Source organism: Gasterosteus aculeatus, chromosome 2 (assembly GCF_964276395.1).
Source record: "Gasterosteus aculeatus chromosome 2, fGasAcu3.hap1.1, whole genome shotgun sequence".
Classification (NCBI taxonomy): Eukaryota; Metazoa; Chordata; class Actinopteri; order Perciformes; family Gasterosteidae; genus Gasterosteus; species Gasterosteus aculeatus.
In genome coordinates this window covers 4,671,864-4,691,804 of record NC_135689.1, presented here as the reverse complement: position 1 = coordinate 4,691,804, position 19,941 = coordinate 4,671,864, and the positions used below count along the sequence as shown (strand labels likewise).

General features: G+C 41.2%; 1 protein-coding gene and 1 long non-coding RNA gene across 2 annotated transcripts in view; one reads left to right on the top strand and one right to left on the bottom strand.

Moving 5' to 3' along the window:
- LOC144386344 (uncharacterized) overlaps positions 1-2,888 on the bottom strand; it is a 4,204-nt gene extending 1,316 nt beyond the window's left edge. Inside the window, exons 1-2 of the mRNA XM_078087126.1 lie at positions 1,596-2,888; positions 1,439-1,507 (exon numbers count right to left, since the gene is read on the bottom strand). Coding sequence (XP_077943252.1) covers positions 1,439-1,507; positions 1,596-2,054 — 528 coding nt within the window. The 5' untranslated portion in view covers positions 2,055-2,888. The remainder of the gene's footprint in view (positions 1-1,438; positions 1,508-1,595) is intronic.
- Positions 2,889-5,088: 2,200 nt separating this feature from the next.
- Positions 5,089-6,989, top strand: LOC144386354 (uncharacterized). The gene is made up of 3 exons (XR_013452058.1): positions 5,089-5,225; positions 5,460-5,483; positions 6,078-6,989. It is a non-coding gene; the product is annotated as an uncharacterized LOC144386354 (long non-coding RNA).
- Positions 6,990-19,941: the final 12,952 nt, after the last annotated feature.

The window sequence follows — 19,941 nt, the reverse complement described above, 5'->3', positions numbered from 1 at the left end:
AATCTATGTGTCTGTCTCTCTCTCTCTCTCTCTATCTATGTGTCTCTATCGCTCTCTCTGTCTGTCTGTCTCTGTTTCTCTCCCCCGCTCTCTCTCTCTCTCTGTGTGTGTCTCTCTCTCTCTCTCTCTCTCTCTCTCTCTCTCTCTATCTCTATCTATGTGTCTCTATATATCTCTGTCTGTCTCTCTCTCTGTGTCAATCTATGTGTCTGTCCTCTCTCTCTCTCTCTCTATCTATGTTTCTCTATTGCTCTCTCTGTCTGTCTGTCTGTCTCTGTTTCTCTCCCCCGCTCTCTCTCTCTGTGTCTCTCTCTCTCTCTGTGTCTATGTGTCTCTATGTGTCCTGTCTCTCTCTCTCTCTCTCTCTGTGTCTCTCTCTCTTTGTGTCTATGTGTCTCTATGTGTCTGTCTCTCTCTCTCTCTCTCTCTCTCTCTGTGTCTCTCTCTCTTTGTGTCTATGTGTCTCTATGTGTCTGTCTGTCTGTCTCTCTCTCTCTCTCTCTGTCTATCTATGTGTCTCTATCGCTCTCTCTGTCTCTCTCTCTGTTTCTCTCTCTGTATCTATGTGTCTCTATCTCTGTCTCTCTATCTCTATCTATGTGTCTCTATCGCTCTCTCTGTCTGTCTCTCTCTGTTTCTCTCCCCCACTCTCTCTCTCTCTGTGTGTCTCTCTCTCTCTTTGTGTCTATGTGTCTCTATGTGTCTGTCTCTCTCTCTCTCTCTCTGTGTCTCTCTCTCTTTGTGTCTATGTGTCTCTATGTGTCTGTCTGTCTGTCTCTCTCTCTCTCTCTCTGTCTATCTATGTGTCTCTATCGCTCTCTCTGTCTCTCTCTCTGTTTCTCTCTCTGTATCTATGTGTCTCTATATATCTCTGTCTGTCTCTCTCTCTCTCTGTGTCAATCTATGTGTCTGTCTCTCTCTCTCTATCTCTATCTATGTGTCTCTATCGCTCTCTCTGTCTGTCTGTCTCTGTTTCTCTCCCCCACTCTCTCTCTCTCTGTGTGTCTCTCTCTCTCTTTGTGTCTATGTGTCTCTATGTGTCTGTCTCTCTCTCTCTCTCTCTCTCTGTCTATCTGTGTGTCTCTATCGCTCTCTCTGTCTCTCTCTCTGTTTCTCTCTCTGTATCTATGTGTCTCTATCTCTGTCTCTCTATCTCTATCTATGTGTCTCTATCGCTCTCTCTGTCTGTCTCTCTCTGTTTCTCTCCCCCACTCTCTCTCTCTCTGTGTGTCTCTCTCTCTCTTTGTGTCTATGTGTCTCTATGTGTCTGTCTGTCTGTCTCTCTCTCTCTCTCTGTCTATCTATGTGTCTCTATCGCTCTCTCTGTCTCTCTGTTTCTCTCTCTGTATCTATGTGTCTCTATCTCTATCTCTGTCTGTCTGTCTCTGTTTCTCTCCCCCCCTCTCTCTCTGTGTCTCTCTCTCTTTGTGTTGCTTACCTGCTGCAGAGTGACGTTCCGCAGCGGAAAGACCTCCCTTTCTTTAGAGATCTGTTTCATCGTGGACAGCTAGAGAAGATGGATTTGTGGGTTAATTCACATTTTATACCATTATCCACAAATTCCTACAATTTGATGTAATGTAAACTTCACTTACTTCGATCACTTCCCCCTCCACGGTCAGAAACCCCTTGGCGTTCCTGCAGGTGCTGAGGGGCGTCAGTGGTGAGAGTGGACGGATGAGGGCCTCCGCCTGCTCTTTTAATTCTTCGGATAGTGCTATAGGAGCACTTCTAAAGAACATAGTGTCCTTATTAACCACTATAATATAGGGTGGAGAGTTCCCTCTCAGGGAATGCCCCTTTATAAAATAATGGCCACCCTCTTTAAATTTCCCCCCGAACTCTTCGTAGGAAGCCAGTTTTCCCACTGACTCCCCATCTGAGACTGCGGCCAGAATATTTTTTTTGGTTGTAACTGGCCTTGCACCTGCGGGATCGAAGTCCCAGACCACCACCTTGCTCTGCTCCACCATCCCCACGACACACAGGTGGATCGGTGGGGGTCGGAAATAAGGGGTGGGGGGCTTTGTCCACAAGAGTGCATGTAACGCCATTCTGAAATAATAAAATGAACACAAAGTAAGGATAAATTAAAGAATAGGACAGTATTAAAAAAGGCTTACGCTTCTCTTATATATTATCTTTAGCGTAATAGTGTTATAAACTATATAATGTCCTTTTAAGAGTGCCTTGAATTGACTTAAAACAGGAGAGTGATTGGAAATAACAAGATATATAACTTAGCAATCTTTAAAATGATTATTTGTTAGCAATTTCATGTTTTTTGTAATTAAAATATATATGGACTTAATTAATTTGAGGTATTCTTAATAGTGTTCAAGTTATTATCACATTAGAAAGGAAAAACCCTCTTGAAAGTATTCTAATTATCATCATTATCATTTGAGAGGAAAAACGCTTACCTTTCTCTTATCTTGTCGTACGTTCAATGAAAATCTAAAATGTCAGCGGTGGTGTGAGGCTCACTAAAGCCTTTTGATCTCACCGCTTCGGACGTAGTAACCAGTGAGTGAAGGCTCGTCATTGGAGAGAAATGTGCAATGTGACAGTGATTGGCCGACAAACAACAACAACTTACACTCGCGGGTGAGATGAAAGCGCTCGGTGAGGCGCAGATCCTCTCCGCAAACAATGGCTGATGACGCTTAGTATTTGTTCAACCTGATACAATTTGCAAGAGGTGACTCTAAAACTATAAACTATACTTTATTGAGCGATATTAACCCTCCTCTCACATTTGTTTCTCCCACTTTACTTAAGTGTTCCATCTGTTTTAACTGCTCTTATATTAACACAAAAATCGTTACTGATCACCCCATTTAGTATAACATCTTTTTAATTTAAGCTGCAAACAATGTCTCAGACTAGTGGTTTTTACACTTTTCAGCTCACCTGTTTATATTTGTTTATTTATTGGATCTATGTACTGGATTTATATTATCTAGATGTTTTTATTAATAATCCATTGAGCTTTCTGACTGAATTCCACTTTGTGCTTGGTGTGACATTGATTGATTGTTGCAGAAATAGACATGATTTTCTTTTGCGTTCGACTTCTGAATTTCCGAGTGCCCCCTGAACGCCTCAGTGAACACTACAACTGAACTGCGCATGCGCACCCTTCGGTCCTGCCGTCTTCTCTGGTAAGTAATTGTGAGCCGCTAACGGAGAATGATTTAATCGATATAAATACAATATAAGGTTTTAAAAAGCCGTTGAGGTTAGTTGGTAACTCATAGAGTTTATAACTACATGGATGAAAGTGAAATATTACCCATGTATTGCATATGCTGACGCTTGCTTAACACTAGCATAGCAGCTATTGTGACTTTAGCATGTTAAGTTAACGTTACATATGAGTTGGGGGTATGCCACGTTTTTAGTTAACGTTAACTGACGCGGTAGTTAGCTAACTAAGTCACCGGTTAGCTAGCTAACGTTACTATTATCAGTTAACGTGGCTAAAGTCAGTGCTAGCCGATATGCTAGTGTTAGCTGACCGTTAACGTCATGACGCCATGTTCACACCCAACGTGGCGCAAATTTCTTGTGCTATTGTTAAAGCGTAACCTACAACATGACGCGTTTATAGGCTGCTCTTGTTCTTACTATATTGTAGCTTCTTTGTTCACATAGAGCTCTATGAGACATGTTGGTACAGAACGAATTAAACTATGTGCATACCACTATGGTGTATATAATGACGCCGTACGAGTGTTGGTGGAGCTGCTACAATGTTAGCTTAGGCTAGCACTGCTCCATCCAGGCTCCATTCAGAAAACGAGCATTTTAAAGTTCGGTGCTCTTCCGTCTTGCCGACAGAAGTAACAAAACATGAACAAAAAAAATCGACATAATTCTGTTATTTCGCTTGTTATTCGTTTATTGCAATTAAGTAAAATCTCTTTATTCTGGGCTCTTACTGCTGCACTGTAACCAGTCGCCATGATCTATACCGTGCTTACGTGTGATAGTGCAGCTCGATCGTCTACGGATGTCGTTACCATCCGTAAAGACCTGGCAAATGTGGGCCTTCCACATCACGTAAAACGCAGAAATTTAGTTAATTTGTCCATAGCTGATCCCCCTCCAGTGCGTCATGACGCCAAAACCCACAAATATTCCCACAGAGAATATCCAGCTCCTCCGGTCATGTTATGTAGTTACAGGAAGGAGTTACACACCAATGTCATGCCTTTTAAACCGCCAACACATTAGTAAAAACGTCAGTAGGAACAAGCTAATTTCTAACATGAATACTGTTAATGCTCCTTAGGTCGTTTACCAGCAGTTTAAGCTGTTACCAGCATGTAGTAACTGTTATGGCAAGAATAGTGGTATATATGATGAGCAAGAGGCTAGATATTATTATAATTATTATTATGATGTATATTGCATTTGAAATCCTGGCTTGTTTCTTTTAACCAGAGGCTACACACACACAAACTAATGAAGACTTAAACAATGCATGACAACGGTTGAGTTAATTCTTGATTTCCCATATGATGCTGGTAGTAATAAAGAGTAGTATTCTACCTCTGTAATGTATGTATTGAATAGATAATATATTGAATAGACAGGGTTTTTTTTGTGTGTTTGGCTTGAAGCTTTAACCCGCTTACTGTCTTTTTGTCATATTGTTTCCTCTGGCAGACAACAGAACATCGATCCATATCTCCATTTTGGTTGGTAAGTATAGAAATGCTGTCATTAAATTGAAAACAGACCACAGAACTTCAATGTGAATCACTGTTTAGCATATGTAGATCTTTTTTGTTAAAAAAAAATATGAGTTTCAATATGTATTTCTTTCTATTGTGGATGTATTGTTTTAGCCAGAAATCAGATCTGTTCAATCAGAAAACATTAACATTTAAAAAGCTTGCATAATCTGTAACTAATAATTGATGGTGGCAGCGTTAATGTTGTGTCCTATGCTATAGAACCAGCTGCATTTCTTAAAGTCCTTGACAGGCAATAACACATATTGAAGGGATACGATTGTATGTTGTTGACAACAGTCGGTATCCCCACAGTCACACACACACTTTTATGTCCATTTTAAATTATACATTGATAATAAATAAGGAACCTGAAAGTACTTAAAATGAGCTTTAGGTTGGTTTTCTGAAGTGAATTGAAAATGTCTTTTTCTCTCTTTTCATCCCTCACCTCCTTCCTCTCCTGCAGGCTGACTCTGAAGTGTAAGTTCACACACATTGTTAATGTTAATGCTATAAGTAAATTGATATTACATTGGCTTTTAAATGTCCTCCCATCATAATAATCTGTCTTATCTGTACGTAACAATAATCACCCGACCGTAAGAACAGTTCTGGAGTCAAATGGGATGTGATGCACTGGTTTTCTGAGAAGAATGTAAATGTAATGTATTTCTCTCCCGACTCTTCCTGTTTCCTCTCTGTCTTTAACTACAGACCATCACTGCTGGTGACTTCACAGTAAGTTCACACATGAGTGAAAACTGAATACACTTTGTTAAAACACATGGTGAAGTTGTTATGAAAAACTCCAAGCCGCACCTCCTGTGTGAGTCTGAGTCTCTTTTCGAGATTCCTGTCCAGGAATCCCCTTATTAACAAAAGGCTTTTATTCTGAAATAGTTTCAGAACAGTGAACAGGAAAAGGCAGTGACTCTCACGGCTGCATGAATTCAGAGTATCATCTTTTAATTGTGGATTGTTAACATCTTATGAATAAACTCCAATGCTTCTTAAACATTTTATATTTAAAATAAATAAGATGATTTATATAAACAATACTTCAGAATAAAATGAAAACTGGTAATCATTAAAGGCAAACCCTGTAAAAGGAGAGGTGGCAGCAGCGACGCTGTGAAACAACTTGGGAGAGAGACGCAAGCTGTGAGACATCTGAACCAGTCTACTCAATGATCCTTTTATGGTCAACATTGTTTTTCATATAAATAAGTGAGGTATTATCGAGGTAGAATGGTTGATATTCTGGTCATTTAGATGTTCCTTAAATTGATCTTCAAACTGCTGTCTAAAGTGTCTTTGTATTGTGTCTTCCAGGTGTCCTGCTGTGCAGCATCTCTCCTCTATCACGTTGGCTCTCTATCTCTCCTATACCTTGTATCCACTCTGTCTACAAGTTGGCTCTCTATCTATCCTGTACCTTGTATCCACTCTGTCTACAAGTTGGCTCTCTATCTATCCTGTCACATCTACCGCTCTGTCTTTTGCATATGGCAACTCACACTTTGTGTCCCCCTCTATCCCACTCTCACGTTGGTAATCTTTGGCAATGGAATGGAACAAACTCTGGAAACCTTTCTCTGAACTGAACTGAATTTTGGACTAAGCTCTGTTGGCTCGACTTGGGTTACTGGTACCTAATCTATCTGACTTGAATACTCTGAGAGACTCTCTTCTCTCACCCTCACCTCTTACCTCTCCTATCTACAACTTATACACTTATCTCTAGAACACTATTGCTGTTTTTGCAACTCGGACAAAGCATTTATACTATTTCCGAGACTTTTTCCCAACACATTGGTTAAACAAAACTGAAAAGTTAATTCAGAAACTGAAAGAAACCACACATAACCTACATATTTTGTTGTAATTGATAAAAAGTACCTTTTATCATTTAGAATTGAATGGTACATTTTCAAATATATATTTCGAGTAAATCATTACATTAACATAATTCAAGAAAGTTGCTCCCTTGTTACTTTACATAAAAACAATTGTAGTAAAAGTCTATATCATATAAAAGGAATAGTTAATTTCCTGATCGTTGTTGCTTTGGAGCTCCGCTGGTTTGTACCCAAAGCTTTGTTTTGGTAGCAGTACTCTAGAAATCTGTAATAACAATTTCCTGTATAAACGTACATTATTTCAAACATTCAGTGTATTTGTGTGTTTAGTTGTTTCACTTTGTTCATACTGAAATAAAACAAAGCCATCTATAAGGAGGAAGTGGATTCATTGGGAGTTGCTGCCTTCTGTCTGCAGGCCCGACGTTCAGAAGCTTTCATCCATCATCACGTTGCCACGACAACGCTTCCTGATTTAATATAAACCCAAGTATTATAAGTTGTTCTCTTGGTGTTCTTGATCAGTAAAAGCAGACAAAGGTTTAATCTATTTTCACATTCTGCTTTGTTAAGTTACTTTTACCATTAATATTGTGTTTAGTACCTTGGTTGTGTACAATACAAGTAAAACAATAACATTTGTGGTTTTGAAACACAACAATGCCAAGAAAGAGTAAGAGGTCACAAGCTCAGAGCCAGCGCTGGCAGCGGACCAAAGAGAATCCCTGTGCAACAACGACTGAAGGAGCAGAATGTGTTGGTCCTGAGAGCAGTGGAGAGGTAAAGATGTCTGCAGAGTCTCATGCTGGAAGTGTGAAACAGGGAGTTCCAAGTGAGTCACAGGTATCATTTGCAGACGCAGTAAAGAGTGGACGTCACAGTGAGGATGCATGTGCAGCAGGACCTTCTAATGTCAGGCAGGTAAACCTTAGAGGTCAAGGTGATGAGTCATGTGTACCACAGGTATCGGATACTGTAAAGAGAGGACAACCCAGTAAAGAACCATGTGCAGCAGGACCTTCTAATGCAGACCGTGTAGACCCTGGAGATCAGCCTTCTGAACAACATGTCCGTGCATCCCACAGCCAGGCTTCTATCAGATACGGCAGATCCAGGAATCGGCAGTGCACCTGTAACTCACTGACCTTTCTTGCATTCCTCCATGAGAATGAAAGCATCACCAGAGCAGACCTGGACCATGTTTTGGATAAAGGTAACACGATGTATAGAGAGACCAGGAAACAAGTCACTAATCACATCTATCTGACCACCGACGAGCTCACTGATGAAGTTCCTGCACGCAGCGCTACACACCATGCAGACATGACTCAGCTTTCAAGGTACGGCACATTAGGAGAACCTTTACCTGGAGCTGTGGACAGCTTTCTGGACCTGGAGTCAGGACTCAGCTGCTTGTTGTCAGATGTGAAGTACGCCCTGCTGTTGATGAGACTCTTGTGTATCGCAGTTTTCAGAACCAAGTCGGGCAGGTACGGTTTCTTCGACCCACACTCCAGAACAGCCAGAGGTTTGCCCCTACCAGCCGGTTCACGCACACCAGGTACTGCTGTCATGGTGACATTCTCACGTCTCAGTGACATGATTGACAGGCTCAAGAAGTCCCACAGAATGATGGACACACAGTCCTCCTGTAACTATGAGTTGAAACCTGTGGAGTTTTACAATGTGAACACAGTCAACCTGAACGGTGGTCTCCCAAACACAGACTGCAGACCTACAGCTGTCCCTGTGGATGAATCAAACTCACCTACAGCCACTGATCAGACCAGTTCACCTGAAACGACTCCTCACACTCCAGCTGTAAATCAACCAGAGGTCCTCATCACAACATCATCACATGATGCTCCTCACAATGAATCAGAATCAACCGCTCAAGTGATAAACCCTGTTCTCAGTGATCCATCTGACGACATATTGACAGCAGAGTCCAGTGACATCATCTTTACATCATCGGTGAGACAAGAGGTCATAAACTCCAATGAACCAGAACTGTCAAGTCAATCCACTTTCCTCCCATCACATGATGCATCTCTCAATAAACCAAGTATTTCTTCCTCAGTAGAAAATACTGTTGCCAGTGATCTATCTGATGTTCTATTACAGGGAATCTCATGCAAACTAACAAAGTGTGATAAAAACGAAAGGAGAAAAATGAAGAGAAGACTGATGATCTCAGTGAAAACTCAACAGAGAAAAGAGATTCAGAAAAGGAAGGAAAGGGAAAAATATGCTTCAAATAAAGCATATAAAGCAGACAAGATATCTCATGCAAAAAGCCAATATCAGAACAACCCTGAATTTAGACAAAAGAAAATAAATAATACAAGAGACAACGTTGACTTGAAGCAAAAACGGAAAGAGTACATTTCCTCCCGGTACAGAGAAAATGCTGATTTTAGACAGAAAAAAAAACACATCTTTGTCACTCGTTACAGAAATAATGCTGAATTTAGAGAAAACAAAAGAAAAATCTTGGTCTCTCGTTACAGAAATAATCCTGATTTTAGAGAGAAACAAAAAGAAATCTTGGTCTCTCGCTACAGAAATAATCCTGATTTTAGAGAGAAACAAAAAGAAATCTTGGTCTCTCGCTACAGAAATAATCCTGATTTTAGAGAGAAACAAAAAGAAATCTTGGTCTCTCGCTACAGAAATAATCCTGATTTTAGAGAGAAACAAAAAGAAATCTTGGTCTCTCGCTACAGAAATAATCCTGATTTTAGAGAGAAACAAAAAGAAATCTTGGTCTCTCGTTACAGAAATAATCCAGAATTTAGAGAGAAACAAAAACAGCACTTTACGGACCGCTACCGAGACAATGCTGAGTTTAGAAAGGAAAAAAAAATGTATTTCACTGCTTTTTATAAAAACAGCATTGATTTTAGAGAAAGGAAGAGATCTCACATTATTCAGCGATACGCTCATGACCAGGCGTTCAGGCTGAGACACAAACAACTAATGAAACAACGAATGAAAGACAGATACAAAAACAATCCTACATATAAGAGTATGCGGAACATGAGATGTGCCATGAAAATAAAAAGGAAATACAGAGGGATAAATAAACCAACAGAAGAAAGTGACAACAGTTTGATCAAAGAGGCCATATCTGTTTTCAGGTCACAAATAAAGTCCGGTCCCACTTATGTTTGCACCGTCTGTCACAAAGCATCATTTCCAAACCAAGTGAAACCCTGTAAACGGTTAAACTATGTACGAAATCCAGACGTGGTTGCAGCATGCCTGACAGGAAAGTACGTCCATGTGTGTGATGATGAGTGCAGAGATGAACAGCAGTGCAATGTGCCTGATGAGAGAAAGGAAGAGTGGATCTGTCACACCTGCCACAATCATCTTAAAGATGGAGTCATGCCGACACTCGCTGTAGCCAACAACTTGGAGCTCGCTGACATTCCACCTGAACTGTGTGACCTCAACATATTGGAGCGACATCTCATAGCCAAGTGCATAGCGTTTGCAAAGATCGTTCCTCTTCCCAAAGGACGCCAGAGAGCGATACATGGCAACGTGGTTTGTGTCCCGTCTGAGGTGCAGGAAACAGTGGAAGCGTTACCCAGACTGAGAAGTGAGTCCCAAGTGATGAGAGTAAAGCTGAAGAGACGATTGTGTTACAGAGGACATCAGCTGTTCCAGACTGTCACCTGGTCTAAACTAGTGCAGGCGCTGCATAAACTCAAACGCATTCATCCACAATATCAGGACATCACTATCAGAGATGAGGCCGAGCTTTGTGACCCAACACTTCCTGATGAAGATGATGATGATGATGAGGATGCCACTATGGATGACAACGACTATGATGATGCTGATTTAAAGGAAATTGACATGTGTGAGAAAAGTGCACTGTGTGAGACAGAAACTGAGCTTGATGGAGAGCAGGATGTTGACATGTTGTCTTGTGATGGTGAACAACCAGAGCAGCAAAGAGACGATAAAGAACAGGAAGGTGACATGCCTAACGGTGGTTTTGCTCTAGAATCATGTCTTCAGCCGTGTGATGTTTCAGAGGAGATCTTATGTTTCAGTGAAGGAATCTACTCGGTTGCCCCTGCAGAAAGTAACAGTCCAGTTGGTTTCTTCAAAACTCCTAAACTTGAGGCGATGGCTTTCCCTGTGCAGTTCCCTACAGGCCAAAACACACTGGATGAAGGGAGACGTATGAAAGTAACACCCAGCAGTTATTTCAAAGCGAGGCTTTTCTGTGTTGATGATCGTTTTGCCAGAGATACAAACTACTTGTTCTTTGCTCAGTTTGTGACTGAAATACACTTGGCCACATCCAGCATGACGATACAGTTGAGGAAAGGAAAGCCAATGACTCGAGATGGACGAAAAATAACGTCTGGTATGCTGCAAAACAAACGAGAGGTAGAGAAACTGGTGAGGAACAAAGATGCAGTCAGATTCATGCAGCCGCTGAGAGGAACACCAGCCTACTGGGAGAAAACCACACGAGACCTTTTTGCCATGATCAGACAGTTGGGAACTCCCACATTCTTTTGTACATTTTCTGCAGCTGAGATGCGTTGGCCTGAAGTGATTGAGGCAATAAAAAGACAGCAAGGTGAGGAGGTGAACTTTGAAGGGCTCGACTGGTCAGCAAAGTGTGACATTCTGAGAAGCAATCCCGTGACAACAATGCGCATGTTTGATAAGCGTGTTGAGGCCTTATTCAGAGATGTGCTCTTATCTCCTGCACAGCCTCTTGGCAAAGTCGTTGACTACTTTTACCGAGTTGAGTTTCAGCACAGAGGAAGTCCACACATTCACTGTCTCATATGGGTAGAAGGTGCACCTGTGTTTGAGGAGGATGATGATCACACTGTGTCAGCTTTTGTGTCTAAATACATCACAGCTCAGCTACCTGACCAACTCACACAACCTGAACTGTACAAGAAGGTCACAGAGGTGCAAATACACAGCAAAAAACACTCACGGACATGTTTCAGAAGCCCCAGCTCGGGTTGCAGATTTGGATTTCCTAAACCACCTTCCAGAAAGACAATAATATCGAGACCTGGTGAGGGCGTTGCTCCACTGCAACTGCAAATAGCAAAGTCCAAGCTCCAACCACTGAACTTGTTGCTGAATGAACCTGAAACTGCCTCACTCAGTTTGCAGCAGCTCCTTGCTAAATGCAACTTAACACTCCAAGAGTATGAAGGATGCCTCAATGTCATCAACAAATCCAGTGCAGTGATCCTGAAACGTGAGCCAAAGGACTGCTGGGTAAATGGATATAATGCACATCTACTGGAAGCCTGGGATGCCAATATTGATGTCAGTTATATTCTCAATGCATATTCATGCATCATGTATCTCACCAGCTACATCACCAAAAAGGAATCTGGACTTTCTGAGTACCTCAAAACAGTCATTGAAAACTCCACCAAAGACCACGTCAATGAATGTGATGAAATGAGGGAAATCATGCAGGCGTACTCTAAAAAGAGAGAGGTCAGTGCTCAGGAGTGTGTGACTCGCGCATGTGGAATAAACATGAAGAAGTGTTCACGTGGTGTCATATTCGTACCAACAGATGACAACGCACTGAAAATGAGTCGGCCCATGTCTTACCTGGAGAACACAACATTAGAAAGTGTAAATGTGTGGATGACGTCTTTGACTGACAAATACAAATCCAGACCAGAAACACCAGAGTTTGAGCAGATGTGTTTGGCTGATTTCGCAGCTACTTGCAGAATTGTCTACGGCCAGCAGAAAAAAGGAAAAGATGTGTTGCCTCTCCTCAATGACATGGGATTTGTGCAAAAGCGTAAAAACGATAAGCCTGCCATCATCAGATTTTACCGCTGCTCACAGGAAAAATATCCAGAGAAGTTCTATGGCACATTACTGAAACTGTACATTCCTCACCGATCAGACCTGGAACTGAAAAGACGGCATTTCCCCACGTACGAGTCCTTCTACAAGAGTGGTTGTGTCCAACTACCAGGTTCTGACCATCCTGAGTATGTCCGTCACATTGTGAAACGAAACAAAGACAAATATGAGAAAAACAGTGAGGACATTGAGAATGCAGTGGAAGAATTTGAACAGAACAGAGGAGTGATTGATGAATGGTGCAATCTGGCTCCAGAATCTGAAGTGGAAAGGTTGGAATGTATAGAAGAACTCGAGGCAAGAGAGCCAGATCATGAAAATGTTCAAGAAAATGTTCCAGAATACACTAATCAAGGTAATGCTGCAACAGAAGCCAGAGCCATCAGAGAGCCTCCGGCCTTTGACCCCACACTGCTACGACAAATGTATCAGAACCTGAACCAGAAACAAGCATGTGTGTTCTATGCAGTTAGAGACTGGTGCGTAAAGCGTGTTTGTGGCCTAAATCCTGAGCAGTTTTTCTTTTATGTCAATGGTGGTGCTGGAACAGGAAAGTCACATCTCATTAAATGCATCTACTCAGAAGCATCTAAGATACTGTGCAAACTGCCCAGCCATTCTGAGGAGGTCGACATATCAAACCCCACGGTCCTGTTGACAGCTTTCACTGGAACTGCAGCCTTCAATATATCAGGATCAACACTGCACTCTCTGCTCAAGCTTCCACGAAGTCTGAAACCTCCATTTCAAGGACTTGGTAACCAACTGGATGAAGTCCGATCAGAACTTTTAAATGCTGAAATCCTCATCATTGATGAAGTGTCTATGGTGTCAAAGCCCCTGTTTGCTTATGTGGATGCAAGACTGAAACAGATCAAAGGTAGTACCAAACCCTTTGGAGGAATGTCAGTAATAGCTGTGGGAGACTTTTATCAGCTACCACCAGTGCGACAGTCCAAGACCCTCTGTGTGTACGAGCCATGTGAGATTGACCTATGGCAGGAACACTTTCAGACAATCACCCTGACTGAGATTATGCGGCAGAAGGATGATGTTGCCTTTGCAGAGATGTTGAACCGGATCCGTGTGAAAGGAAAGTCAGATGAGTTGTCTCAAGCAGACAGAGCCTTGTTGTCACAGACCATCACTGAACCATCACTTTGTCCACCTGATGTCCTGCACATCTTTGCGACTAATAAACAGGTTGATTCACACAACTCAGTAACATTAGCTCTGCTCCATTCTAATATCACCAACATCGATGCAGATGACTACAAGAAGGACCCACGAACTGGAAGAATGGCTCGACAAGCCCAACCATACAAAGGAAACAGAAATGAGTTACCAGACACACTAAACGTAGCTGAAGGTGCTCGAGTCATGCTCACCAGGAACATAGACGTGTCTCAGGGATTGGTGAATGGATCGTTTGCTACACTAGTCAGGGTAATAACCGCAGAACAGAGTGGTGCTGCACATGTCACTATGCTCGGGCTCAAGATGGATGATCAAACTGCTGGAAGGAATTACCGTAATAGAGCACCGGGCGGCCCTGATGATGTGGTGTACATAGAGCGAGCAGAGGACAATCTGAAACAGAAAGGAGTTGTACGCAGACAGTTTCCTGTTAGACTTGCCTTTGCCTGCACGATACACAAGGTTCAGGGTATGACCAGGACATCAGCTGTAGTGTCACTGAAACACATTTTTGAACCTGGCATGGCTTACGTAGCCATCAGTAGAGTGACCTCTCTCAGTGGATTGCACATGCTGGATCTGGATGAGAGTAAAATCTATGCCAACCCAGAAATCACTGGAGCCCTCGAGACCATGAGACAAGTCAACTTGGACGACATGATGCCTCTTCTTCGTATCAAAGAGGCCTCGAGCAGACACGACACTCTGACCATTGTTCACCATAACACTGAAGGTTTGCCATCGCACATCATTGACATCAGGAGCCATCATGAACTGTGTCTTGCAGATGTTTTGTGTCTCACAGAAACTCACCTTCAAGGCTCCTTTGTTGCAGAGAGTCTCCATTTAGAGGGCTACAACATGTTCAAACGCAACAGACACCTGTCCTACACAAATGTTCCACAAATAGCCAACAGAGGTGGTGGTGGAGTTGCTGTTTATGTGAAAAGCCACATTCAGGTGCGTGAGAAACAGTACGTACATAATGTGACCGATCTTGAGTTTGTGGCTCTGAAGGTAGAAGCCCCAGTGAGAGCCCTGATTGCAGCTGTGTACAGACCTCCAGACTACAGTGTGAGATCATTCCTGTCCAACCTGGGGAGCCTGCTGGACTCATTGGAGATCATGGACTGTCAGCCCATCATTGTCTGTGGTGATTTCAACGAGAATCTCTTCTCCAACACTGGTAAGCCAATCCTTGAGCTCTTCCAGTCCAGAGGATTTGCACAAGTCATCACTAATGCAACCACTGACAAGAACACACTGCTGGACCTCATTTTCATCTCTCAACCACAACGCTGTCTCCACTCTGGTGTGATGAGAACTTATTACAGTTATCACAACCCTGTTTACTGTGTCATGTCATCTAACAGTCCATAAAGGTATCAGGTGAGTTTTAAAGAAAAATGCAATGTACTTGTATATACATTGATTTAATACAATGCATGATTATACAGAGGAGGGGGATCCGCCATACAGCCGTTTCCATATTTCCACCACAGCAGGGCCTCCACTCTGGTACAGTAAAAAACATGTCACTTGTCACAATCATGTTTTCTGTCTACATTCCTCCAACAGGTCTTAAAATTGTCAGCTAAGACCAAAATCTACTGAGAATCATATACTTTTTTTAAACAATACCACATTGTAATTAGTCTGGGATTATGTAATCTTCAATGTAAAGAAAACTGAACTGAATCATCTGGTCAAACTAGTTGTTGCACTGTAATAAGATTGTAGAATGGGCTAATTTTAAGTGTTCACAATATTGGATAATATTATGGGTCATATAGTTTTCCAGGTAACCATGTTAATTTTAGCAATATTTCTAACACATTCTGGCCTGTGCATTTATCAGGGTGGGTTTGGGTCAGGGTTGATAAATGCACAGGCCAAAACTCTTTCAGCAGCTGTGTACAATGTAAAATTCATTGTACACAGCTGCTGACATTTAGTTTAGCAGACGCACATCAGAAAGTATGTGTTCTAGATGTAACACATACTTTCTGATGCACCTACCAGCTGAAACCCCACACTTCCATCCCCATTAATTTTATTTTAATTACCCTGTGTTTTCTGTAGTGTTACGTTTCCTTTGTATTGAAAGCAGTCACAATTGTCATGTTTCCTATGTAGTGTTAAGTTTCCTTTGTATTGAAAGCAGACACAATTGTAATGTTTCCTATGTAGTGTTAAGTTTCCTTTGTATTGAAAGCAGTCATAATTGTCATGTTTCCTATGTAGTGTTAAGTTTCCTTTGTATTGAAAGCAGACACAATTGTCATGTTTCCTGTGTAGTGTTAAGTTTCCTTTGTAATGGACAGAAGACACAGTCCTCCTGTGTCCTCTATAGTGTTACGTTTCCTTTCCGATGGACAAGAGACAAAGTTCTCATGTGTCTTTGTAGTGTTAAGTTTCCTTTCTGATGGACAGGAGACACAGTCCTCCCTTTTCCTCTGTAAAGACACCTTCCAGTCTTGGCCTCACCTCCTTCTGCACTGTGAGGATCAGCTCACAGCATCTAAGACATGACAAAGACTGCAGCACCAACTGAACTGTCAATCAACCGAGGACCCATCACAGTTAGACCCCATAGGGACACATTTGACTTCCTGCCTGTCCCCGTCATTCTTCAAAGCAAAGGATGAGAAAACACCTGCCTGTCTTTGCCTCACTTCCTGTCTGGCTCTGAGATTCGGGATCAGCTCATACCGACCAGGACATCCTGCCACCACTGCAGCAGCAGAGCAGATGTTGAAGCACCGTGTTAACTGTTCATCATCAGTGGACACTTGCTGGACCACAGAGAGACGTGTTCTCCCTGCCAGTGTTGAGGTTTCTTCACAAAAGATAATAAGGTGTTGTGTTCTTATTTCATATGTGATTTCTAATGTTTTGTTTTAATTTTGTTATCATTCACGTATTACTTTTATATGAATGCAATATTCTTAATAACACTAATTGTACATTCAATATAACTTTCTAATTTTATATCCACTTCTTCCTTCAGGTCTTCCTCCTCTGTGATTCCTCCACTTCACAGTGAAGACACTCAGGACTGCAGAGAGCGCTGAACACAAAAGAAGCTGAACATGCAGCGTATTCAGTTTCACTGGACTACATGTTGATCTGCTCTGCAGCAGAGTTCAAGGTATTTCATTACTGTGAATTATAAACCTTTTTAGAAAGTTGAGTTTCTAACAATAACTTCCTGTTTTATTTTTGTCGGGATCAGGTGTGTGACTGCAAGGAAGAGTCATCACTCAGTCATCACTGTCCGAGTGACAGCCCCACCTTTATGCAGCTTCAAGCTCCTCCCTAAACCAGCTGTAAAGGTAACAACTAGGATTAGATCTTTTTAAAAATATATCTCTGACCACAACAAAACAATCCCCTGGTAGTCTTACTACTTGCATGTGCTGTTTACATTTTTAACAACATGAATACATTTTCTCCTGTTTCTCCATGTAGCTATAGTAACACTATCCTGACTCGACTGGAGCAGTGGATCTACAGCCGCTGCACAGGTCAAAGGTCATAATGTTACAGGTCTTCAAAGCATACACTACTAACTCATGAACAGTATTACTACAGGACACCTGTCTATTTTGTTTGTTTCATCTCTACCGTATTTGATCTAACAATATACGTTTTCCTTATGTTTCATCGCATTTTTTTTGTTGATTGTATTTATTTATTTATTATTTTTTTATTTGTCATTCGTCCCTTTTCAGTCAGATTTATGAGAAAATTAAGGATGAAAATGTTTGTTTGATTGCCTCGTGCATATGAACAAATTAACCTTGAAGAAATGAAATATTTGTATCACAATGAGTCATTAGTATGGGGTTTCAGCTGGTAGGTATATTCAAGGTTTTTCACATATGTACACCGATCCTTAGGATAACCTAAACTCTACTGAGACTGCCCAGTGTTAAATTGTAAGACTGTGAAATCCATCAAGTGTTTCATCTTCAGATGGCTAAAACATGACTTGGTGCAAAGAGCCTTGTCAAAAGATTTAATAGGAAAACAAATCCTACAAAGCTTGGGTCCTAACCTTGAGTCAACAAGTGACTCTAACCCAATGTTCCATCAAAGTAAGGAGAACCCAGTGTGTCTGTGAGCCTCAGTAAACTGAGCTTAACGCTGGGATAGTCTAAACGACAATGTTGACAAGACTTATCTGTCCAGGGCTCCTGGACCTTGAAGTCTTGAACTGAGTATTAACCTAAGTCTGGAAACGATGTGAAAAACCTTTGATTGTAGGAAATGAACCATATTGTTAACTATTGAAACTATAGTAAATGTATTCATGAATAACACAGAGACCAATGTTCACAAAACTGTGTTGATACATTTCTCACTCTAAGATGTTATCTTTCAAGAAATACTCACTCACAAAATAATTATGACCAATACAACAGTACTTGTGCACTGTACTCATCTATATTATTTCTTTATATTTCGATAGAAGATAATGAGTCAAAAAAGAATGTAAAGACGGGATCTTCTTTTGTGTTGTATTTCAACTCTTAGCTTTGTTAAATGCTGCACTTCATCTTCCACACTGCCAATTTTGAAATTAAAATATTATGTTTTCCTGCTGTGCTGGTCTTCACTTTTTGGCATTAACACTTATTCAGCAAAGCCATTGGAAATTTCAATATTTTCAGAAATTGAACTTAATTTCATCTTTGAGCTTGCTGGTAAATTGTCATTTTTATATCATGAGCATTTTTTTTTAAATTCATTTCAGTTTTTCGGCTTGTTGGTACATTTTCGGATTTCTGTATTTTCAGCCGTTTTTGAAATTCATTTTAGCTATTTTTTGCAAGATTTCACATTTATTTCAGCTGTTTTCATTTCTGCTTTTTCAGCAAATCTATTGAAATTCCTTTCAGCTTCTCCCATTTCTGTATTTTCAGCAATTTCAAATTGATTTCAGCTTTTCTAATATCTGTAATTTCAGATGTATTCAAATTCCCTTCAACTTTCTGTATTTTCAGCTATTTTCAAATATTCAGTGCAGCTTTCAGCTTTTTGCATTCCAACGCATTTTCAGCAGGAAATGCCTTTTCTAGTTTCAACTTATTATTCTTCTATTTCTTCCGTGCCACCTTTCAACTCCTTCACACTTTCAGCTATTAAAATCCTTCAAATATTAAAATGTTCAGCTTCTTTCAGGCTTCCGGGCTATGACTTTTTAGCTTTCTACCTCTTAAGCTTGAATTTATATAAATCAATAATCGTTAATATTTTAACATGGTTTTCAAATGGAGTTTGCTTTTCAAATCCTCTTCAACTTCTTCAACTTTCAGATTTTTCAGCTTCGCCAATCTTTCAGCTACAGACACCATTTCAACTCTCAAATGTTCACACAAGTCTCAACTATTTTATGAAAAAAACTGCTTCTTGATATCTATTGTACTTTTTTCATAATCACTGATTATGTTTCACTAGTTCTTCGCTCCGTTTCTGAGTTTTACATGAGTGTGTATTGCGTCTGCTTGAGTGGAGAGCTCGAGGCTAGAGTGTGGGGCAGCGCAGAAATCTGGTTAAAAAAGTATGGAACTTCTGTCCTTGCAGCCAAAGTATACACTCTAGAGGCTTCATTTCTTCAGATTAATGAGGGTATGGTTGTGCTGATTGGATTAATGTGTTCATGGAATCCCAGAGTTTTTTAGTTTTGGCGCAAGGAGTGTTTGAGTGACACAACCTCTGCCAAAAGCCCCATAGGCTCCAATACAAATCTGCCGACATATTTCTCACAAAAATCCACAAGGTACACGTTTTGTAAACGGCCATAGGAGCCGTATTTATTACCGGACAGACATAAAAAGCACATCCACGCGTTCGGTAGAGTCTTGGGTCTCATACAAACGCCGTATTTTTTAGATAGCTGTTATAGTTTTGCGCTGGTTCTCATTTGTGTGAGGTGTGGATTCTGTGTAACTCGCTGTCCTGTGTCTGCCCTCTTGCAGCCGCACAGGTGCGGCGTTGTCGTGGTTACGAGCACTCACACGCTGCAGGATCTGTCTGTGGCTCACAGCTGCTCCTTGTGACCTGATTAGTGGAGTCACATGACGCAGCTATGCTTTCTGTCAACAGACCAATATGATAAAGACACTCGCCCCCCCTCCCCCCTCCACCCTGACCTCTTCTCAGTGTTAATCACTCAGTCAGTCAGTATGTCTGTCTATTTCTCCTCCTCTCTCTCTCCCTCTATCTCTTCCTCACCACCCCTCCCTTCC